At 44.3% G+C, this 24,539-nt stretch overlaps 1 protein-coding gene across 1 annotated transcript in view; it reads left to right on the top strand.

Moving 5' to 3' along the window:
- Positions 1–24,539, top strand: part of Reep3 (receptor accessory protein 3) — a 77,334-nt gene that overhangs the window by 33,846 nt on the left and 18,949 nt on the right. The window contains exons 3-5 of the mRNA XM_050142678.1: positions 16,410–16,486; positions 19,873–19,993; positions 20,696–20,809. Coding sequence (XP_049998635.1) covers positions 16,410–16,486; positions 19,873–19,993; positions 20,696–20,809 — 312 coding nt within the window. The remainder of the gene's footprint in view (positions 1–16,409; positions 16,487–19,872; positions 19,994–20,695; positions 20,810–24,539) is intronic.

The raw sequence follows: 24,539 nt of genomic DNA on the forward strand, positions 1-24,539 counted from the left end.
ACATCCATACACATAAATCATGTAAATAAATTGGTTTAATTTTGTTTTAAAACTAGGTGATAGTCTAGCTTCACAGAAACATTGAGGCTGCTCTCACTGAATATTCTTGTGATTGATTACACTTTGGTGGCCACAGCGGTTTGGCTGTTTTTAAAGCAAGGACAGTGAGGCAGGACCCCTGAGCTCCCAAATCAACTGTGAACTGAGAGGTTAAAAATTAATTTAATAGAGAACCGGGCAGTGGAGGCACACACCTTTAATCCCAGCACTCAAGGGAGGCAGAGGCAGGTGGATCTCTGAGTTCAAGGCCAGCCTGGTCTACAGAGTAAGTTCCAGAACTACAGAGAAAACAGCAGCAGCAACAACAACAACAATAATAGTCGTCGTCGTCGTAATAATGAGAAGTCCTGTAAAAATTTTTAAAAGTCCTAACAGTCCTTTAAGTATTTCCTTATGGGGATGTAGGGGACTTGATACAGTGTTCTTGTGTTTACCTGAATTTTACCAAACATAGCCATCTGTTTAAACTGGGAAGGAATCCTGTCCAATTCACTTTTCTCTTTGTGTGGATGTTTCCTGGTAGTGTTAACCTTATTTACATTTCTCTGTTATAACTTCAATACCTGTTTATACGACCTGGTGCTGTATCCCTAAATGTCTGTCTCCAACTGGAATAAGCGCCTCGGGGAAGGGTTTTGTTACACTTCAGCTGTACTATTCTGTACCTAGAACAGTAGCTGGTATACAGTAACTCGTCAGAACATTTGAATAAATGAACTTGTGTGACAGAAAAGCTGGCTTATCCGTGCCTGCAAAATGCTAAATTGTGCTTGCAAGAGCTTGTGTGTTCCTAGGTGGACCCATCTGGTCCCTCGGTTTGGGTGCTGCTGGGTTAGGGCATATGCAAGCCTTTTCCTTCTCAACACTTACCCCCAGTCCCAGTGTCTTTGTGATACTTAGTCCTGACCTAAATTCTGCTCATATCTACTTCAAACGCATTTTCTAAAAGCAAACATTTTAGGCTCACTTACTTTTCCCACCCTAACGGCTGCCCTTCCCCCAAAGCCTGCAAGTGGCAGGTTGCACCTGATAAAACAGATGCCGTGTGCAAATCAAAACAAATGGAGAGCGCTGTGGATTTTGGCAGCGTTCCTGTCTTCCTTTGCCTATTTTTAAAGCAGAGCTTTCCTGGGATATAATTTCCTGTATGGTGTGGCTGATATGGCCTACTTAGACACTCACAGTCTTGCGGTAATTGAAATGCAAGCGTACCGGAGATTTAATACGGTTTTCTGCAAAGTTTTCCAGGCTCATACATCTTAAGATTTGAAAATAAGACTGTTTACGTCCAAATTGTGTGTAATTGCTGTAGCTTTTCTAGGAAGCCAGTGTTCTTATTCTTAGAATGTTGGAGAGAGCGGCAATGAAAAGACAGGCTGAACAATACTTGACAGTTAAAATCAGACATTTGGTCCTGAGATTTGTTGTGGACAGGAACAAAGGAGGGACACTCCTGTGGGAGATGACTCATTAAAAGGCCCAGAAATGACTCGAAAGTTCTATGGAGTTGTTGATAGTGACCTCATTTTTTTAGCTGAATACTTAGGTGATAGAAATGAAGAAAGACCAAGGGCCAGCTCGAGAGTTCTTGTAGCTCAGTGACAGCTGAAGTTGCCTCGTAGTTTTGGCTAGAGATTAAAGGGGGAGACATACTCAAGAGCTCCTTCACTCACGTTCCCGGCGCTCTGCCTGGTGAAGCAGGCACAGACCAATCCCACTGACCCACTCAAGTGTGCTGGGTGCCTCGCACTGCGAGCTCAGAGGTTCATTTGAGGGAAAGGATGCAGCTTTCCTGGCGTGGACAAAGCTCGGGATTTGATATCTCATTTGATTCAAAGGTTTGAGTATTGAAAGTTTAAAGACTAGCCTACTGATTAAGGCAGATTTTTTTCCTTTTTAAGAGAAAATTAGTTGTATCAGTCACGTGCTTCTCTGTTTACATTCTGTTGTATCCTTTTGGCAGAGAAGGAGAGGCATGGTCTCCTAGAATTGTGTTCAGGCTGCCCTCGAACTCTGATCCTCCTGCCTCAGTTTCCTGAGTTGCAAGAACAAAAGACATATCCTATCAGGCCCTGTCTAATCTACTTTTAGTTCTTACTTTTAGTCCACTGGAGGTGACAGGAAGGCTCAGCATGTAAAGGCCCTCACTGCCATGCCTGACAACCTGAATTCTCTTTCTAGGACCCACATTGTGGGAGGGGAGTTCCAGCTCCCACCAGTTCTCAGCCTTCCACATGCAGACATGCATGTACAGACAGGTTTACACACACACATACATACACACATACAAATAAATAAATGGTTCCTTTTTTTCTTAATAAGGTTTTTCAGAGGGGTGAGAATTAAATGTATATTCTAACATCTTGACCCAGATTTTCAAGTTGGCTTGGTGACTAAGTCGTTGCTGTTGTATGATTCTTTGACAATGGTCCTCAACCTGTGTGTTGCAACACTTTCACGGGGGTCACATATCAGATATTTACATTACAATTCATAACAGTAGCAAAACTATAGTTATGAAGTAGCAATGAAAATAATTCTATGTTTGGGTCACCACAACATGAGGAACCGTATTAAAGGTCGCAATGTTAGGAAGGTTGAGAGCCACTGCTCTGTGGTAACCAATAAGACACATCCTTAGCTTTCACTTGTAGGTATCAGTTGTTAGGAAATTGGACTTAAGTTAACACATACTATTTTTTCAACCCTTGAAAATTATTTTAAACTTTAGATTAGCTATTAGAAAGACTATCTTTAGATGTAAGTCTAGTTTTAGAGGGTTTTGTTCTTTGTTTTGGTTTCATTTTGATATAGAGTCTCGCTGTATAGTCCTGCTTGTCCTGGAAGTCGTTCTTTAGACCATGCTGGCCTCAAAACTCATAGAGGCATGCCTGCCTCTGCCTCCCAAATACTAGGACTAAAGGCGTACATAACCGTGACCGGTGTGTAAATCTAGTTTTTTGTTTGCTTACTTGTTTATGGTTGCAGTGCTGGGACTCAAATCCATGGTCTCACACATGCTAGACAAGCAACTCTGTCACCATACCACCTAAGGTTTTGTTTTGTTGGGTTTTTGAGACAGGGTTTCTCTGTGTAGCCCTGGCTGTCCTGAAACTCACTCTGTAGACCAGGCTGGCCTCGAACTCACAGAGAGCCACTTGCCTTTGCCTCCCAAGTGTTGGAATTAAAGGCATGTGCCACCACCACACTGCTGTATGAACTAAGATTTTATAAATAAATCAGTGTCAGTAAACTTGATACAGCTCAATATCCTTCAGTGAATTAAATCTATTTAAATTATATGACAGTTATTCTTTTCAAACCTAAGTTTTGGTGTGTCAGGTTTACTTACGTATAGTACTTATCAATATGTATATTTATATATAAAGGTGTGTGTATGTGTTTACTGATACTGTCATAATCAAGTGTCTTATACTCATGACCCCTGGTAAGTGTGAAGATTCTGTAACGGGAGCTGCAGCATTGGCTCTGAAGTTAAGAACACTTACTGCTCTCGCAGAAGACCCAAGATAGTTTCTCCTACAGTTTTCGAATGCCAATTAATGAAACTCTTGGCCTTTGTGAAGTGAACTGAGCTTTCCCACACCCCTTGGGCTGCAGACTGTCCTCGCTCTTGGGCGCCGGGGCAGATCGGTGCCTACAGCCACTGTGCACCTAGAGGCTGGGCCACATTTCCCTGCTGTGCAGGCAGGACATTACCGACTGTCCTGTCAGTGGAAAGGGACTTTAGAGCAGAGACAGAAACAGTTGTTTCCATTAAAGGAAATGTTGCTAAGAAGTTGGAGAGAGGCCTAGCCACCTCCACCCTAATCCCCAGTGATGGAATACTTTCAAATCACAAAAGCTCTAACGACCAAAAAAACTTCTGCCTCCACCCTCACTTCGGGGAGAAATAGATTCAAAGGCAACCAGTATCCTGCCTTCCCCGTCTCTGTTCCGAAACCATCTCTCTCTCCCCACCAGAAGACCACAAGTCCGAGAGAGAGAGAGAGAGAGAGAGAGAGAGAGAGAGAGAGAGAGAGAGAGAGAGAGAGAACAAGATGGAGTGGGTAGACTGGTTAAAATCAGAAACGGTAATAGACATCACAGTTTTTATTTTTCAGCATGATCACTTTGAAACACTTTTTTTTTAAAAAAAAGACAAATATCAACTAGCAAAGTAAAAAATATCAGAAATTAAAAGGTATGCCTTTGACGACAAGCCTCATGGTACACACCTGCTATCCCAGCCCTCAGGAGCCCTCAGCAGGAGGAAAGCCTGCACTACATGGCAATCTTCTGTCTCTAATTAGATAAATAAATGAGCAAATAAAAGGCTCTGTAAGGAAAGCAGGCTGTTGTTAAACAGTAAAACAAAAGAATAAAATCCAGGGAATTAATATTTCTAAGGATTGTTGGCTTGCATAGGCTTAATAAAGCAAATAGCAGACCCTGGGTGTAACAGAACGTGCCAAGTGATTCTTGGGAGGCTGAGGCAGAATCGTGAGTTCAAGACCAGCTTTGGCTACATAGTTAGCCCTTCTCTCAAAACAAGAAGAACACTTGCAAGAGGGGAGACGGAAAGAGCAAGAGAGGATTGACAAGAAGGAAAGAAGCGTAAGCAAGATGTGTGAAATTAGCCAGGCGGTGGTGGCGCTTGCCTTCAATCGCAGCACTCGGGAGGCAGAGGCAGGTGGATCTCTGTGAGTTCTAGACCAGCCTGGTCTACAAAGTGAGTTCCAGGACAGCCAAAACTGTTACACGGAGAAACCCTGTATCAAAGAACAAAAAAAAAAAACAAAAAAACACCACATATCCTGACTTCACAAGTAAGAGGAGAAAGCTACGGATAAGGACTGAGTTGAGAAATCTGTGTTTCACTGAATCGCCGTGGCTTCCAAAGGTTTCTAAGAGGTCTCTTTCAAAGGAAGATCTGATGTCAGCAGGTTTTATTTATTTGGGGACAAGGAGGGCTTCTATAGCCCAGACTAGTCTGAAACTCAGCCAAGGATGCCCTTGAACTTTGCCTGTGTCTCCCAAGTGCTGAGGTCACAGGCATAAGCCAACACTCCTGGTTTATGTCGTCCTCACGCTTGCTAGGCAAGCACTGTACCAGTAAGTTCTGTCTGCAGCCCCGGACTTCCTCCCTGGGAAGGGACCTTCGTCGATTGTCCATCTCCAAATAGCTCTGGACTACTCGGAGTAGAGAAACCCAGCTGGCTGCCCTTCCCCCACTCTGCAAAGCTCTTGTCTGCTGACTGCTGCCATGCACAGTCCCCCTGAGAACTGGACACAGGCTAAGGGCTCCTCCTACTTTTTTGAGCCTTATGATAACAGTGGTTATCTTAAATTCTTTTTTTTTTTCTTGAGACAGGATCTAACCTGTAGACCAAATCTGTGTGCACAGTAAGCTATGTAGCCCAGGCTAGCCTCAAACTCAGAGATATACTTCTGCCTCAGGCTTCAGAGTCTGGGATTGCAGGTGTGAGTCACCCTGCCTGGCTTTTCGTTTTATTTTAATGATGGTATACATAAATAATGTTCTGAAAGTCTGCTTGCATTTTAAATGAGTGTATTAATTACCTCCCCAAATGATGTTCCCCTTTCTCCCAACCTGAACCCCTTCTTTCAGTGTTACAGAGAGCGTTCTCTGCCCTTTGCTCTAGTTGGTATTCTGAGAACTGCCTCCCACGGTAGTGCTGTTAGGCTTCAGTGACTGCACGCATCCCCCCTGGGACATTGTTAAGATGCAGATGCTTATTTAGTAGCTCTGGCCTAGACTGGAGATACTGCATTTCCAGCCAGCTCTCAAGTAAAGCCAGGGCTCTGTGCATAGGCTGAACTCTGGCCTCACGTCCAAAGCATATGTAGATTGTGCTTTTTAAAACCTCTCTCTCTCTCTCTCTCTCTCTCTCTCTCTCTCTCTCTCTCTCTCTCTCTCTCTTCATATTGTACTGAGGAGGGTCTAGAAGTCTGCATGGCTGGAGGGTGTGAATAAGAGAGACAGAGACAGAGCTTGCGACATGTGGAGGTCTGAGGATTTCTCTGGCTTGGTTCTTTTTTTCCACGTTGTTCCTGAGGTGGTATCTCTTGTTTGTATCACTGAGCTGTGAACTGGCTTGACTGTCAGCTTCTCTGACTCCTAACTCATGGTAGAAAGGCTGAGTTACAGGTGCATGCCACCACATCTGGTTTCTTACGTGGGTTCTAGGACTGAGCTCAGGCCTTCGGAATTGCATGGCAAGCATTTTCACCCTCTAAACCACCTCACCATCCCCTTTGGAAGTTCCTTTTTTTTTTTTTAGTGGTTTATTTAAATTTATTTTATATGCATTGGTGTGAAGGTATCTGATCCCTTGGAAGTGGAATTGCAGACAGTTGTGAGCTGCCATGTGGGTGCTGGAAGAGCAGCCAGTGCTGTTAACTGCTGAGCCATCTCTCCAACCCCCTCCTCTTAGAGATTCTAATCTAAAGTGCAGGGGGGAGGGGACTATTAATTTTTAAAATGTGACATGTAGCTATGTATGTTTTCTCTCCTATGCGGAATCTAGATTTAGCTGTGGGGAAGTGGTGAAAACAGAAGGAGTTTTTGAGGAAGGAAGTTAGGGGAGAGGAGGCAGACAGAGCTGGTAGGACTCCTGTGCACAAAGCCCAATACACATGTATATGAATGACAGTGTCATGGTAGAGCCCATTGTTTTCTATCTCAATGAAACAGTTTTTTAAAAGGGTGTTGCTCTAGCAAGGAGCTCAGGACCGCGAGGGGTGCACCCACACACTGAGACAAGGGGGATGTTCTATCGGGAACTCACCAAGGCCAGCTGGCCTGGGTCTGAAAAAGCCTGGGTTAAAACCGGTCTTGCTGAACATAGCGGACAATGAGGACTACTGAGAACTCAAGAACAATGGCAATGGGTTTTTGATCCTACTGCACGTACTGGCTTTGTGGGAGCCTAGGCAGTTTGGATGCTCACCTTACTAGACCTGGATGGAGGAGGGTAGTCATTGGACTTCCCACAGGGCAGAGAACCCTGATAGCTCTTTGGGCTGACGAGGGAGGGGGACTTGATTGGGGGAGGGGGAGGGAAAGGGGAGGCGGCGGTGGGGAAGAGACAGACATCTTTAATAAATAAATAAATAAAGGTAAAAAAAAAGAATCAAAAAAAAAAAGGGTGTTGCTGTAGACATCCTTCTACCACGTGCCGGTCCCCAAATTGCACTTCTTAAAGCTATAATAAGCTCACATGTACAAATGGGCACTAACGAATTATTTGTTTTACAAACGTGTGACTAGATTAACAACTCGGAATATAATAAACTTATTTGAACACAGTTAACCACACAGTACAAATTGAGTCAGACTTCCCCCTGGTTTTCATGTTTTGAGGCTGGCCTCAATGTCTGTGGGTGCATTTGTGGCCTCCAGAGCAGTGGCTCTCAGCCCATGGGTCACAACCCCTTTGACAAGCTTCTGTCTCCAGAAAACATATTTATATTATGATTCATAACAGTAGCAAAATTACAGTTGTGAAGTAGCAACGAAAATAATCTTATGGTCGGGGGTCACTACAACACGAAAACCTATATTAAAGGGTCTCAGCATGAGGAGGGTTGAGAACCACTGCTCTAGAGTCTTGGCCCCGCTCCAGCGTGGTCCTTGACTCTCTCTGGGCTACAAATGTCTGTAGAGTACCCCCACCCCTTGGGCTGACTCAGATAAGAAGAGTAGTGATCCAGGATGTTAGGATGCCAAGGAAGAGAGGAGCACGGGGTGACAGCCTACATGAGAGCCAGGAATGGCCAGATGGCTCTCTCCACTCCTCTCTGTGGGATTGGCTGCTCCCCATTTAAAAACCCTGAGAAATCCTGTACAGAGCGGTGTCTCTACTTTTATAAATACATGCTATTCCAAATAAGTCAAGAAGACTTTAAACAAAGGGGAAAAAAAAGGGAAGTGTGAATTCCCAGCCAGCGTGGATGGAACGAGTTATCTTGGGGCTGAGAAGCCATCCTTCGCTTTCCATGTGCTGCTGGGAGCAGGTTCCTGAAGCCGTTCTGAAGTTTGCATCTTGTTTTCAACACTTTTTAAATTAATTGTCATCTAGTTTTGAAACCTTTTCCTGCTCTTGAGTTTCTCGGACTCTAAGGGGATGGAGATGAAGCACACAGGGGTCCTGTAATTCACTGGACCTGGAGAGGCCAGTGCAATTGGATGACAGAAATGTCTGGGTCTGTCTTATTCACTTGGGCTCCAGATGCGTCTGTATTACATGAAGCTTCGTCCTTCAAATCATCAGGGGCTTGTGTGAGGCTGGGGCAGTGATAACCAGAAACTGCAGGTTCCTCTTGCTGCCTTGAGTTCAATGAGGGACACAGGAATCAAGGTGAGCAGTGGCAATTAAAGCACACACATGAGACAGGACAGGCAGAGATCCACCTCTAAACTGACGGAGCCCAGGTCAACCCTAACCTTTGTAAACCCGCATTCTGTCTGTTCAGAAATGATGTTCGTGGCTCAGCAGGGAAATGCCCTTGCCAGGTGACTTAGCTTTGTCACGGGAACCCACGTCAAGGAGCGAAGAGAACAGACAGGCTCCACGTCTTCAGCTCAGACTCTGCCCACATAAAATCTAACTCCTTATTTTCAACCATGCCTCTCTAACTTGGCACAGCTCTTAGAAAAACCCCATAGCAGAAGCCATCTGGGTTGAATAAAGGAGGGAGTTTTCTCTGTTTGATTTCTCACATTTTGTTCCTCTTTGTTTTACTGGGGGAGAAAATTGTTGTGAAATAACCAAATTATTGCATAACTGTTCATGAAACAGAAGAAATCTTTTTCAACTCTGTACTGCTTTCCGAGGAATCCTGATCCTAGAATTTCCCCATCCCCTCTGAAACGGGGTGTACACAGTGCTCTGGGAGAATCTGGAGACTTGACTCAACCGAGCAGCTAACAATGGCCAGAAAATAAAGCTCTCTTTGGGTGGTCTGAAATTCAGCAGTGTTTATTTCTTTTTAGACTCAGCAAAGTCTCTCTCTCTCTCTCTCTCTCTCTCTCTCTCTCTCTCTCTCTCCCTCCCTCCCTCCCTCCCTCCCTCTCTCTTTCTCTCTCTCTCTCTCCCACTGGAACATATCTTAGCGTCTATGCGCTGGCTTTACCCAGTGGTTATAATTGAAATCATTAGGCATACGTGGAGGAAAGGCTCATGGCTTGTTTGGCATTTCTGTTTTTTTTTTTTTTTTTTTAAGACCAGCATTAGTAGCTTTATGATTCAATGAATCTGCAGTTGAGAAAGGTTAGGAAGTTTCCTAATGTCTTGGTAATGTGGAAAATAACAAAATAATGACTTTCTGTATGCTATAAACTGCCACTTGCAACTGATAGTTAATTGTTTAGGCCTTATGCATTGAGGCCTTACTTTCTTTTGAATATCGCTGCTGCTTCTTATTGTACGCACGCGCATGATGTGTGTATTGTGGACACGTGTGTGCCTCAGTGAGCATGTGGCGTTCTGATGACAACTTTGTAGAGTCGGTTGTCTCCTTCCACCATGGTGTGAATTCCCAGGGTGGAACTCAGGACATTAGACTTGCACTACAAGGCAAGTACTGTACCCACTTGGCCTTCCCTTCTTACTGGACTCCTGCTCTTTCCATTTTAGGAAAGTGGCCTGGCCTGCCGGTAGTGGTGCACGTCTTTAATCGGGAGGCAGAGGCAGGCAGATCTCTGTGAGTTCAAGGCCAGCCTGGTCTACAAGAGCTAGTTCCAGGACAGCCAGGGCTGTTACTCAGAGAAAGCCTATCAATATAAAATGATAGAAAAATAGAAAAGAAAGAAAGTAGCCGGGCCTGGTGGCTCCTGTGATCCCAGTGTTCAGGAGGGCTGCCACTTGGCTTCGTAGAGCTCCTTGCCAGCCTGGCCTGCAGACTGTGCCCCAGAATATGGAGATTGTCCAGTAGGATTGTTCTGTGCCTGCTTTCCCCGGCAGAGGGTACCGGGAACATGATGAGCAGGACAGGTTTCAGCCTCCCACTGTTTTAGAGAAATGGCTGAGGCAGCAGGTGTTTTATAACCAACCACAACGAACAGATTCATGTACAACTTTGACCCTTGCTCAGGGTTGGGGGCAGTAGCTAGGAAAGCCTTTTCCCTAAGAAGTAAGTTTCATTCAAATAAAGCAGTGAATAACACATAGTATATAAAGCTCTAGTAGTTATATGTGCATTAAACTGCCTATCCTAATTATATATCTTCTTATATTCATACCTTGGGAGCAGGAGAACCTTGCCATAAGTTTATGACTCTTTTATGTCAAAGGCTTTGTGCACAATAGGCCTTAGGTATTATCCATCAAATTAACCTATCAAGTCGGTTTCTCTAATCACACGCTGTAAGTTAGTACAGTTGTATCGTTTCATATTCTACCGTCGTTGCTATTATAATATCACTTTAGTAATGCCATAACAAAAGCAGGTTATGTAAAGGAGCAATTTAGGGAAAACATTTCTTAATGAATGTGCCCTCACCATTACCCGTGGCTCTTAACACCCGCAGCGTGTGCTTGTGAACCAGAAGGTGATCTCCACCCCACGCCCATGCTTGTGTGTCTGTCCCGCTAGGGAGGTCTAAACAGTCACAACACTCAGAGTTGCTGTGTTTGTTTATCCTGGGATCATCCTTTTTTTTTTTTTTTAAGGATGTAGAGCATAAAAACTTGTTTTGTTGAAAAATGTTAAAAGATCCGTGAAATGAGCGCACTTTTCCTTTGGCAGCAGGATAATGCAAATGAGCTCCCATTAAATGGAGCTGGGCCCTCTGATAGTGCACTTTGCCTCTGGGTACGTTCCTTTTACAATACTGCTCAGGCTTTAAATGTCCTCTAATTCCGCCGGGTGAGTGGAACTCGGAGCTCCCCATCACGTGACTGTCTGGATTTCTGAAATGCTAAGTCTTATCAAAACCTTATGGAGTTGGAGCAATAATAAAGCAAGTGCTGGCTCGCTGACAAGGGACGTCTGCCTGTGCGCTGTGTAACCAGAATGTCACTTTAGGTGCTGTGCTTTCATGTCACAGATGATTTCTCTAAGCTTTGCCTAATTAGGGGCTTTGTTTCCTTGGCAAATGACTTTCCCTTGATATCTGGATGATTTTGAGGTTCTGTTTGGGCTGATGATGTGGCTCAGGATTAGCGGGCTTGCCTTCCTCAGTTCCTTTCTGCCTTTCAAAAAGTATTTTAGAGACAGGGTCCCTCTCCGAACCCACAGCTCACCAGTTCAGGCAGACTGACTGGCCGACCCAGGGAACTGGTTAGGTCTGTTTTGCCAGCTCTGGGATTGCAGACTCACATGGCCGTGTGTGTGTGTGTGTGTGTGTGTGTGTGTGTGTGTGTGTGCCTAGTGAAGATGATGGAAGGGGGAGGGCAATGCTGCTGCAGTCAGGTGAGCTAAGAGGTAACAAAGTCAGCAGCCACGCCTCCAGGGCATCAAGTCCTCAGGGAGGATTGCTTTCCTCTGGCTGTCACTCTTCCTACCTCCAGGTGCTTCGCAAATCCTCCTTAGCCCCTGTGAGATCTCAAGCAGAGCCCTGGAAACACTTCTCTCTTGTCTCCATCACGGCAGCCATTGCACCAGCCACCACACTAACCAGGCTTTAGGTGTGTCCCGGCTAACCCATGATAGCTCCCTGGTGGGTGCATGGCTAATTCTAGAGCCATTTCTATGGTGGCCCCAGCCTCCCAGTTCCCACAGATTAGAATGGGAGCCAGCTGCTTTGAGTGTAAGTAACACGCAACAAAGAATGAGGTGACAGAAGGAATATGGGGATTTATTTGTCCTGTGCCAGCCCGTTATGAAACAAGGCCTTTATTTCAGCAAGGAGCCTTCATCCTACAATTGTTTAAGAACTCCGCTCACCTTCAACACACAGCCTCCAAGGCTGCTCAGCTCCCTGCTAACTAGCAGGAAGAAGAGAAAGCCTGGCAGTACACACCCACTGTTCCAGCTCACACTCAGCCACTAAGCCTCCCCTTCATTCGCTAGACACCTCACAGCATCCTTGGTCTGATGCTCGACTTAGATGAAGCATCGTTGGTCAAAATCTGATCCAGCCTTTCGTAGGCAGCACCGTTTCCTACCCCCCCCCCCAAAAAAAAAAACTTTTCTAAACCAGGCAGTGGTGGCGCACACCTCTAATCCCAGCACTCAGGAAGCAGAGGCAGAGGTGGGTCTTTGAGAGTTCGAAGCCAGCCTTGCAATCAGAGTGAATTCCAGGACAGCCAGAAATCCTATCTTGAAAAACTGAAAGGCGGGGGCAAAGGGGGGGAGGAAGAAAAAAGAGAGAGAGATACAGATTTGGTCCACAGGTTTATAAGATTTTACTGAGATGACAATGATATTGAAATTATGAGGATATCAGTATCAGATGAGAAAGACAATAATAACCTAAGGACGGTAAATAGAAGAAAAGCTGCCAAGGAAGAGGCAAGCGTGCATCCTGTTTAAGGACAAAGGGAAAAGGAAGGGAAACCTTGGCTGTGTGGAGAAGTCTTGATGTAGGGAAATGGGGAAGAGGGCTGAGGGAGGCAAGCATTTCCTCTGCTCATGGTCGAGGAGGACTGGTCATTTGTTAGGAGTGGTCGTGTGTGGCTTTAAAAAAAAAAAGTTTTTTGTTGTTTTTAGAGATAGGGTTTCTCTGTGTAGCCCTTGCTGTCCTGGAACTTACCCTGTATGCAAGGCTGGCCTCGAACTCACAGAGGTCTCAGGGAGAGTGCTGGGATTAAAGGGGTTCTCCACCACCACCACTCCTCTGGCTCTTGTCTTTTTTTTTTTTAATTTCACTTATTTATTTATGTGCATATGTGTGTACTTGTTCCTTTTTGTGCCACAGAGCACATGCGACAGGACAGCTTGCAGGAAGGAGTCACTTCTCCTTCTACCATGTGGATATGGAGATCGGAGATTGAACTCAGGTCATAGGCCTTGAGCTCCTGAGTCATCTCGCTGCGCACACCTGTGCCTTTTCCCATGACAACTAGTTAGTAAGACTGGATACAGTTGTATCAGATCATGTCATTGCTAATGATGGCACCTCAGTCCTTAAGAATTAACTGCATTATGTTTTATATGAAAGAAGAGTCAGAGGTGTGTATCTGTGCGTGTGTGTGTGTGTCTGTGTATGTGTGTGTATGTATTCAACTAAGTGCTTATATTGCATGAATTTATTTCTTAGGAATCAAAGACACAGCTTGTTCCTTTTGTGGTGAGTGGGGTATATAGAAGTGATTATGACACACCCATAATGTCAGCACTAGCAAGGATGTAGCAGGAAGGTCAGCAGTTCAAGAGCCTGCCGAGAAGTGGAGGAAGGAAGGATTTGCATCGTATTAGGCACATGAGTCGTCTAGAGGTGACTTAATGGATACAGGAGGATGTACATTGCTTACTGGTAAACATTAAGCCACTGGGTAGTTGAGACGTGTATGGCAGCAGGCTTTGTAGTTGCAGGGTTTGAGGGACAATCCCTTCAGACACAGAAGGTTCTGTATACATGTATAGGACAGTCAAGGTGATAGTTCTCCCAGAAATCATTAATATTAATACTAATGCTGCATTTTATTATTGGTATTTTCATCTGATATGAAAACTGTTTAGGTCTTTGTCTTCATGTGTCCTTAGTTACAATTTTATGAGCTGTTTTCTTTTTTTTTTAACCTTGACTTCTAGTAGTTCCTCTGGGAAAAACCTTAAACAGAAGCTTTTCTGAGTCATCATTTCGTGTAAGATCCTAACCAGATCCATTATCGTTAAAGTAAGACAGCACATTTCCAAGGTTAACCTTCTGTGTGGCTGCTCCCATGAACGGCACATGCTCATCAAATGACTTTTAATCATTGCCTAAGTTCGGTTCCATTTACGGTCCATATTTCTAATAAGAATCAAAACCCCTTACATTCAAGAGAGCAGGTTGTAAAGGAATTTATTTTCAAAAGATAAATTCAAGCCATGGGATTTTGTTTATATAAAATTATAGCCAGTGCCAGGCATGAGGACTCATGTAATCTCAGAAAGCCCAGGCAGGAGGATTGTCACAATGTGAAGCCAAGCTGGGCTACAGAGTGAGATCTAAAATTAGTAATACAGAAATAATAATAAAGAGGAGGAGGAGGAGGAGGAGGAGGAGGAGGAGGAGGAGGAGGAGGAGGAGGAGGAGGAAGAGGAGGAGAACACTATTCAGTACCACAGGGGAAAATGTCTGGGATACACTATTGATGACATAGTTTGCCATTGGATGATGGTTTAGTTTAACTACAAAGAAATATCTTTCTTCCTCTTTAAAAAAAAAAAAAGTGACATAGAGCTGGAGAGGTGACCCTGTGGATAAGAGCACTTACTTCTTTTCAGAGAACCTGGTTCAGTGGTAACACCCTCGAGGCGGCTTACAACCAGCTCCCTGTACCTCCAGCTCCAGAGACGCTGCCGTGCTTGTCGCGTGCACATCCGAGCAAGGACTCCTACCGCTGTCTGCATCCCTAGCCTTGAGTCACAGTTTGATGTCTCTGAAATGGCCAAACAAGCATCTGTCTAAAAACTAAATAGCTAAGGAGGACATATTAGACCGGCCACGCCAGAGTGTGACCCATTACTGTGCGAGCTGGCTTTAAAAATGTTTTTTACATAGTACCCTATTCTAACTGCGTCTCCAAACACTGATGTGAATGAGAAGGAAGGAAATGGTGGTTTTCCTGAGCTCCTCCAGTTTTCCTTCCGTGTATGGTGCAGCTGGCTGGCTAGCCTATCCCAGAATCATGGCCTGGACCCACACTCCCGCAAAGTAACCTTGAGAGAGCCCTCTTACCGCCACTATTCCCTTGCCTAAGGCAGAAGCAATTTCATTTCCCAACTCCTAGTGTTGTTCCAGGGGTTAAAGACTTTATTGCTGTATTATGTACTTAGCAGTCCCAAGTCCAGTGGTTGGTGTGGGGTTGTCTGTTTGCGTATGTTGTTGAGCAGGGAAATAAAACAAAAAAGAAAAAAACTGGACCTATGTGGAAGAAAGTGTGTTTGCTGGCACTGAAGAAAAGGTGTAAATCTGAGAGAGGTAGTGAGTTTAAGGGTACTGATCTAGCATCTGCCTACGAAAGGACGCAGTACCAAAACACAGCTGAGAGTGAGGGACTAGCTGGTACTAGCCCTAAAGACATCCATCGTCACACACAGATAAATGCAAAACAAAAAATTGTAAATGTAACCTTTTATTTTTTTGTTTTAATTTCTTCTATTTCTGTAGAAGGAAGTTACTGTCCTGCCCAGTCTGGCAGCAATTGAGTCCTAAAGAAACACACAGTGTTTTTATTTATATATATTATATATAGCTATATAATATATATAATTATAATAGTGATTATAAATTGTTTTACCTCTTAGCTCAGACTTAATGTTAGCTAGCTCTTACAACTTAAATAATTCTTACCTATGTTTAGCCATGCAACCTGGTACCTTTTCTCATTATTATCATCTTGCTTCCTCTGCATCTGGCTGGTGACCACATCTCTGCCTTTCCTCTTCCCAGAATTCTCCTAGCCTGATTGCCCCACCCATACTTCCTGCCTGGCTGCTGGTCAATCAGCATTTTATTAAACTAATGTGAGTGCCAAATCTTTAGAGTGTATAAGAGCATTATCCCACAGCAGTTTCTTTAAGTTTATTTTTATTTTATGTGCATTGCTGTTTTGCCTTCATGTGTGTCTATGTAAGGGTGTCAGATCCCCTGGATCTGGAGTTAGAGACAGTTGTAAGCTGCCACATGGGTACTGAGAATTGACCCCAGGCCATCTAGAAGAATAGCCAGTGCTCTTAACCGCTGAGCCATCTCTCCAGCCCCAATAAATGCAAAATTCTAAAGACCAATGAGCATTAGATGTTGTCATATTTTGTGCTGTTTTATTTGTGATTGCTGTTTTATTACGTGATTATTTGATTGTGGTTACTGAGTTACATTCCATCAGACCTCAGAGATTTGTGGTTGACTCTTGTAGTCATCCCGTAAACCCATCCATAAAACCCCTTGAGAACTGGACCATCGTCTTCTGCATTGGACCCAGTGTGGTGTATATCCCAAGATGCACGTGTATTTATGTAAAATTGCTCAGAGCAAATAATTTCTTTTTTAAAAACATGGTCTCACTCTGGAACCCAGGCTGATATGCAGTTCACTGTGTAGCACAGGCTAGCCTTAAACTTGTGGAGGATCTTCCTGTCTGAGTGTGCCTGATGCTGAGATTCAGGTGTGCGGCCCCAGGCCCTGCAGTCGTCATTGCCAGTTGTCTCATGAGTGCTTTTATGGCTTCCAGGTCCGCTGGATGATGTACTGGATCGTCTTCGCCCTCTATACTGTGATCGAAACAGTGGCTGATCAGACCCTTGCATGGTAAGTTCCACCGCTCCGAGGGACTCGGGCATCCTCAGGTATCCAGAGTTCTTACCCGGCTCCTGCTTTTCACCATGAGAAATACATCAAGCAACTTAATTACCCGGCATCTTTTTCTTCCTCTTGTCTTCCCCGTGACAACAGCGCTTTCTGTGGAGCCCGCCCTCATGAAGGCAGCTCACTGTGCTCATCCCTGCCCATCTCCCACTCCCACCAGCATCTTAAAATAGAGAACCTGGCTGTCATAATCTGCTTTCCACACTCATGACTTCAGACTGTTTCCCCGATGGCTTCCGCAATGACTCCTCTCCAATCCGCAGCATCTGGTCGCGGCCCTCCCTCCCTTCCCAGCCCTAAAAGCTCCGAGGCAGGCACATTGAGACTACACGTCAGGAACCCACGTGGACGCCCGCCCACTCGGCAGCAGCTCCCTGGCGGCTCTAGCAAAGCAACACGAGGCTTAATTACAACACGTTCCTTCCCTTATTGAGTTCACAGTTTATAGAGGACCCATACTTAAGGACTCGGATCTCCCCGTGGGGTGTTTCAGGGTACCTTACCATCCAGCCGTGCTATCAGAGAAATCTTTTTAAAAATGGAAACCTGAGATCTTGCCAGTGTTTCCACTTCCCATGCATCATAGACTGGTGCTGAAATTAACCCAGGTATCTCAGTTATCTTTTCTTTACCTGAGCTACTAAATGCAGCCAGATAGGTAGGTAGGTAGGTAGGTAGGTAGGTAGGTAGGTAGGTAGGTAGACAGACAGACAGACAGACAGACAGACAGACAGACAGAAAGAAAAGAAAGATAGATCAAACTGGTACCTAGAGATACTGACTTGAACCTGGCGGTCCGTCCCTATCTATTCCTTCTTATGCCTGCTTTACACCATTCCCAGTCTTATATCCTCATAGAACATTATATCATATCATCACATAGGTTTGTAGGAAAAGTATACATCATCAAACTTCAGTATTATTTTGCTTTTTTTTTTTTTTTTTTTTGACAAGGTCTTACTATGTAACTAGCTGGCCTGGAATTGGCTCGTGAACCAGGATAACCTAGAACTCACAGAGGTCTGCCTGGCTGACTCCTGAGTGCATGTCTCGCCATACCTGACCAGACTTAAACATTTTTAACCCCTTATTCACTAGTTAGTTCAAATCAGTATCTATCCCCCCCCATCTCCCTCTCTTATCCCTCCCTATCTTCTTCCCCCACTTCTTAGTCTCTCTCCCTCCCTTCCCCTACCCTGCCTTCTTCCTACCCCCTTCTTTCTCCCTTTCTTCTCCCTCACCACCATGCCCAGAACTTCCTAGATGCTCAATACACACTCTGAACCCAGGCCCTGCCCTCTTCCATTTTTCTATTCTTATTTGAAATGTTTTCCTTGAGGCTGACAGGTGCACAAATGTACACACACATAATATTTCCTTCCCTTTATCTCTATTCCATTCCTGTTGATTTTGGAGTAGATGTTTGAGAAGAATTATCTCTTGGCTTTTTTGGCGGGGGTAGTACACAACATGGTTTCTCTGTGTAGCCCTGATTGTCCTGGAACTCATTCTGTAGACCACGCTGGCCTCTAACTCACAGAGATCCACCTGCCTCTGCCTCTGCCTCCCAAGTGCTGGGATTGAAGATGTGCATGACTCCCTCCCAGCTTCTCTTAGCTTTTAACTGACAAAACAAAGATTCTTAGCCATTTGAGGGGTCTTGAGTTTCAAAGTCCTTCCTTCCTTCTTCATCTTTTTTTTTTTTTTTTTGGTTTTTTTTTTTTTTTTTTGGTTTTTTCGAGACAGGGTTTCTCTGTAGCTTTTGGTTCCTGTCCTGGAACTAGCTCTTGTAGACCAGGCTGGCCTTTAACTCACAGAGATCCGCCTGCCTCTGCCTCCCAAGTGCTGGGATTAAAGGCTTACGCCACCACCCCCACCACCACCACCCCACCCCACCCCTCCCCCCCTCCCCCCACCCCCGGCCCTTCTTCATCTATTTTGAGGCATGATCTTAGGGAGCTAAGGCTGACCTTGAACTCCTGATCCTCCTACCTCTACCTTCTAAGTGCTAGAATTATAGGCATGAACCACCATTTGCGTGTGTGCGTGTTTCTGCATTGTTGGGGACCAGACCTTCATTGCATTAGTAAGCAAACCCTTCACCAACTGATCTACATCCCTAGCCCCCACAGTTCTTTTTTATTTCTTTTTACTTTTTTTCTAATTTCAAGCATAGTTTATATACAGCATTGAAAAATGTAGAAAATGCTAGTTGTTAAAGGTTGGGCTGACCAGGTGATTCATTCTGAAAAGGTACTTGCCACACAAGCCTTACAACCAGAGTTCAATCTGGGTCTCAGCGTGGATGGAGAGAACTGACTTCTAAACGTTATCCTCTGGCTTCCACACGTGTCATTGGTGTTCGCACCCACCCATCCATCATCCACACTGCCTGCATACACACAATCCTAGTTTTTTTGTTTGTTTCTGTTGTTTAATCCCGAGAGCCCATACACTCGGTAAAGTTGCGCTATGGCAGAGATGATTTGCCAACTATACAGCCGTCATTCCTCACTGGCCCCTGCCTGTCTGCCTTACCACAAAAACTCAGACACAGGGCTTATATCCTGGCACCCAGTGGTCCTCGCACACTGTGTGAATTAGCTCTTAGTGTGGCAGCAGGTGACCCTGTAAAGCACAGAGGGTCAGAAAAGCAGACTTACGTGTCTTGCTTTCGTGTCCTGGGGGCAGGGGTTTGGCTGCTGCTTTGCTGGGCTCAGCTCCATTAATGTCTTCATTCAGAACCAAGGCTCAGGAAGGAAGTGTTTTCATGGCAGAAGCTTTAGGAAAAGCTTGGGGAAACTGGACGAGAGTGTCAGAGAGCCATTAAGACTGTCACATTCACTTGTGTTGACCAGTCAAACCACGTGGTTGGGGAAGTAACATCCACTGGATGTGGGCACTTGACTAGTTTCCAGTCTACCTCTGTGGTGATTCCTTATGCCCTCATCTGCAGTTGGAATTTGGAGAGAAAATTGATGTGTCACAGAACAGATGAAGGTGTCCTCTGATGTCCGTAGGTGTCACATACTTCTGGGACAGTCCGTAGCTGCCCTGGCTACATGCTAGTTCCATCCTTTCTGAGCCGCAGCAGTCAGTTCAGGTGATGTCTCTTGCAAGGTGTCTGCAAGGATCCTTGCAGTCCTTGGTCATCTCATCTATGATTTAGCTGATATGAACTCATCAATAAATTCCATTGTGATCGTTTCCCTCGTCAGCAGCTTCCACGCGTGGAAACAGACATGGCAAGTTTGCGATCTGTGTTTTGTTTTTGTTTTGCTTCTTACCATATTTCTTTCTGATTATTTCTTTGTTTTGCTCCTCGTTAGGTTTCCCCTGTACTATGAGCTGAAGATTGCCTTTGTCATTTGGCTGCTGTCCCCCTATACCAGAGGGGCGAGTTTAATATACAGAAAGTTCCTTCATCCTCTTCTCTCTTCAAAGGAAAGGGTAAGGTATCTCAGTTATTTTCACACCCTGTCTTTTGGTAATGTCTGTCAGCGCATGCTCTACCCGGGGTTATGAAGAGAGGCCTTTTAACATTGATTATAATTAAAACTAACGGGAAAAAAAATCAACAACAAACTAGCAGGGCATAATGGTGCACACCCCAGGAGGCAGAGGCAAGCAGATCTCTAAGTTTTAGGCTAGCCTGGTTTACCTATCCAATTCCAGGCCAGCCAGGGCTAGATAGTGAGACCCTCATCTCAAAAAACAAAAACCTGAATAAACTAACATCTATGGATGTGTTCTTGTTTCTGTTGGCCAGTTGTTTTTGTTGTGTGTGTGTGTGTGTGTGTGTGTGTGTGTGTGTGTGTGTGTGTGTGTGTGTGTTTAAGACAGGATCTCAGAGTAACATCCTGGCTGACCTGGAACTCCTTATGAAGACCAGGCTAGCCTCAAATATACAAAGATCTGCCTGTCCTGAGTGTTGAGATTAAAGGCATTCACTACCACACCCAGCTGGATTACCTTGTTTGTTTGTTTGTTTGTTTGTTTGTTTGTTTGTTTAATCAGGGCCTCAAGTAGCCCAGACTGGCTTTGAATTTACTTTGTAACCGAAGATCACCTTGAACGTCTGCTCTTTCTGCCCCTGCCTCCCTCCCTACTGGGATCACACACCTGATTTGACTGTGAACTCTTTGCCCCCAGGAAATCGATGACTATATTGTCCAAGCAAAGGAAAGAGGCTATGAGACGATGGTGAACTTCGGGCGGCAGGGTTTGAATTTAGCGGCTGCAGCGGCTGTCACAGCAGCAGTGAAGGTGAGTTTCCCTTTGCTGTATTGGGTTTTCCAGTCAGACATACTTCCTTTTAGGTCAGTAGAAAATGGTGACAGAACTCTTTTTTATATTTATCCTAGCACTTGAATGAACAAATAAGTAATTTAATGACATTTTAACACTTCATTTTCTATGCTACTTGGGAGTTCAAAGCTCTTAATTTATTATGAAATTAGAGGTAGCTAATAAATAAAACATACCTGCAAATTTCATTTTGGGATACAATCCTCCCCTCTCCTTTTAACCTTGAAATAGTTTTGATAAATCACATTAAGTAAAGATGACCATTCTTTTCTCTGTGTCTTTGGTCTCCCCCTTCCCCCCCCTCTCTCTCTGGCATTGCCTTGCTAGGATTTCTGGCTTCCTTCCGCACCTCTACTTCAACCACTTTGAGGTAACTGGTTATTCAAAATAAAGCATGCAAAAAGCTTGTGCTGAGTCACTAATGTCATCGCTGTTCTCGCCATCTGAGTTACTGATTGAACAGCCTTCTCTGGAGACTGGCGCCATGACTCCTGGGCTCCTTTGCATGTAGTAGTTGATGTGGCTTATTTTCAAAAGCATAGTACAACTGATCTTAGCGTGTGGTACATGGGGAAAAGAAAAACCAGGCGTCACAACCAAAAAGTGCTGACCGTGACTTTTGAAGTCACCGTAAGCTGTTTGCTAATTTGTGTGTGCCTTGGTTGCTTTGTGTGTAGAATAAGGGTGACGTGTCTCTGAGCATACATGATAGCACTGTGCTTGCTCACGGTGGAACCAGGGATCCTCAATTTCAGGCAAATGGTTTACTAATATGAGATAAAATGTGGGCAATTAGTATTCTACTTTCAAGTCAGACTCTTTTGTTGTTTGTTGTTAAGATTTATTTTTGTTTTAATTGTGTATGTGTGTGCGCGCGCTTGTGCATGTCTGTGTCTATCGGTGTGGGTATAATGCCTGTGGGTGCGGTTGCCCATGGAGTCCAGAGCATAGGATTCCCTTGTGCTAGGGTTACAGACAATGTGAACCTCCTAATGTGGATGCTAGGAACCGAAATTGGGTTGTCTGCAAGAGCAGCAAGAGCTATTGACTTCTGAGCCATCTCCCCAGCTCAGGTCGGGCTCTTTGTGGCTGCACTGCGCTGTGGAAGACTGCAGTTCAATTAGGGGTGATTTTATAGGCCGCTTGAGAGCACGTTCACTTCTCAGAGCCTTCGGCTGGCTCACCTCAGAGTCTATGTAAGCAAAAGTGAGAACTCTGATGTTCTTCCTGGCCATATTGTAGTGAGAGCTAAGCAGAAAGTCATTCGTAGACATATGTAGATAACTGTATTGATAATGGCTGTTGATTACTGTAGAGAAGTAAACTACGGTGTTTACTGCTATATAGCCTTCCTCTTCCTGGGCCTGTAATGGGCTTTTCTTTCATTAAAATAGATGAATAGTTTCTAAAACAGCAACGTTTTGAACTTATTGGGTACAGACCATGTGTACCTGTATATACACAGACCTGAGCACTGTGAAAAGTGTATTGGGGATTATGCACAGGGTAGGAAAGCTAAGCAAATGAAAACTAAAAAGGCAATTATTAACTCTGGGGGAAAAAAACAACAAGAATTTTATTAGAAGCAAAGTACAGCTCGGCGGTGGTGGCACAGGCTTTAATTCCAACACTCGGGAGGTAGAGGCTAGCAGATCTGTGTGAGTTAGAGGCCAGTCTGGTCCTCAGAACAAGTTCCAGGATAGGATCCAAAGCTACACAGAGAAACCCTGTCTCAAAAAAAAAAAAAAAAAAAGAAACAAGAAGAAGCAATGTACAATAACAGAACCTGGCCCAGCCAGGCAGTAAGAAGAACACAAAAATTTCAACTTGCTGTGCTGAGAAGTGGGGTTGGGGAGGAGGGATGGAGGTGGAAGAAAAAGCGCTCACCCTCAGGGCACAGGTCAGAGGGTTTATCTTTTATTGTGCTTGCCTGTAGAGGGGTGTGACCACAAGAAGCTTGCTCCTTCCCATTTTTTTAAGCTCAGCATTGTTTGACGTGCAGGCCAAGTGAATACATTCATTTACACCTCAAAGACATTTCCGAACTTGTCTTATTTAAAAAGCATCATTTAACATGATCCTGTGTAGAAAACTGCAAATTCAATTTCAACTTTGAACGTGCGTTGAAAACGCATTTGAGGACATTGTTTTAGTAAACATAGAAAGAAACCCCAGTGGTTCTCAGTTTAACACTTAGAAATATTTCTAATGTGTTGTCTGGCTTGTGTATATGTGCACCATATGCATGCCTGGTGCCCCAGAGGCCAGAAGCAGGTGTTGGGTCCCCGTAGTTAGAGCCATAGTTGTTGTGAACTCCTCTAAGGGGGCTGGAGACTGAACTCATTTCTTTTGTAAGAACAGCAAGTGTTCTCAGCTACTGAGTCATCTCTCCAAATCCTAACCACGTTATATAACTATTTGTAGGGTATTTACTGTATCATGACATATTTATTAAGCCTATTATTGCTTCATGGGAAGTCAGCAACCCTCACAATATAATTTTATCCTTATTCCTTTATCTCATATTTGCCTTCATCAGTTTTTACCATCCTACCACGCTATCTATTGCACACTTGACGTCTCTCCATTATCCTAGTCTAAGATGCAGTCTAAGATAGTCTGGCCCTGTGGCCTCGGAGGCGCCTTACCTTCCCACTGCAGCCAATGTATCTTTTGGTTGCTAAGACCCTCTGATATTAAATAATGTTATCTCACAGCAAGACTTTTCTATAAAAAAATGCCACAAAAGATAATCCCGTATCTACTTCCTCCTTTGTGATTCATGGATTTCACTTTTATATTTAACAACTCAAAATCAACTTTCCACTCCCCGCCCCCAGGCAGGAAACCAGCCCACCACTGAAGCTCACTGCCCTGCTTGCTGGTGTCGTGGTTGTTTAACCGAAAGAGTCTCAGTGTGTGTGGTCGTATCATGTTCTCATGACTCTAGGAATGCTGGAACACTCGATTCTTGGTGCTGTTGTGTCTGTTAGAAATAGTAACTGTTGAGTGCTGTGTAATGCTAGCTCTGTTAGCCTCAACGTATACTGTGCTTTCTCTAAGTGGCTGAAATCAGTTTCATTTCCGGAGACATTTACCAAAAAAAAAAAAAGAAAGAAAGAAAGAAAAGAAAAAAAAAAGTATTGTCACAAAAGAACTCACTGAAGCAGGCATTTCATACTCAAGTAAATTGGAGCCAAATTGAGAAATAGTTCAGGATTAAAGAGAAATGAAAGAAAAACGATAGCAAAATTTATGCATTGTTTTTATATACATATATATATTAAAGCATAGTTTGTTAGAAGTATCTTTCAGTCTAAAAATTATTGCACTCGTTGTATGATCTTTAGGCGATGGCGACTTTCTGCCTAGGATCCCCAGGTTGAACCACCTGAGCGTATAAGAGATGGAAACAGGAATCTAATCAGAACATTTATTACACCATAAAGCAATTCCCTGAAAAATGTTACTCAGTCCTCTGGCCTCATTACCGGGCATCTGTTCGCAAGGTCAGTGTACGAGTTTATTTTGGCTGAGCAAAGCACAAATAACATGAAGGACCTTCAAGGATTCTGCTGAGGATGCTAAGCAACCCTGCTTCCACGGCAGAGATGCAGGTGGCATTGCTGTAGCTGCCCGCCACCCATGCGATGAAGGGCAGGTGAAGAGCAGAGCCGCTGGCCCCTTG

The sequence above is a fragment of the Alexandromys fortis genome, unplaced genomic scaffold (assembly GCF_014885135.2).
Source record: "Alexandromys fortis isolate MF-2015 unplaced genomic scaffold, M_Fortis_MF-2015_v1.1 scaffold_9, whole genome shotgun sequence".
Lineage (NCBI taxonomy): Eukaryota > Metazoa > Chordata > Mammalia > Rodentia > Cricetidae > Alexandromys > Alexandromys fortis.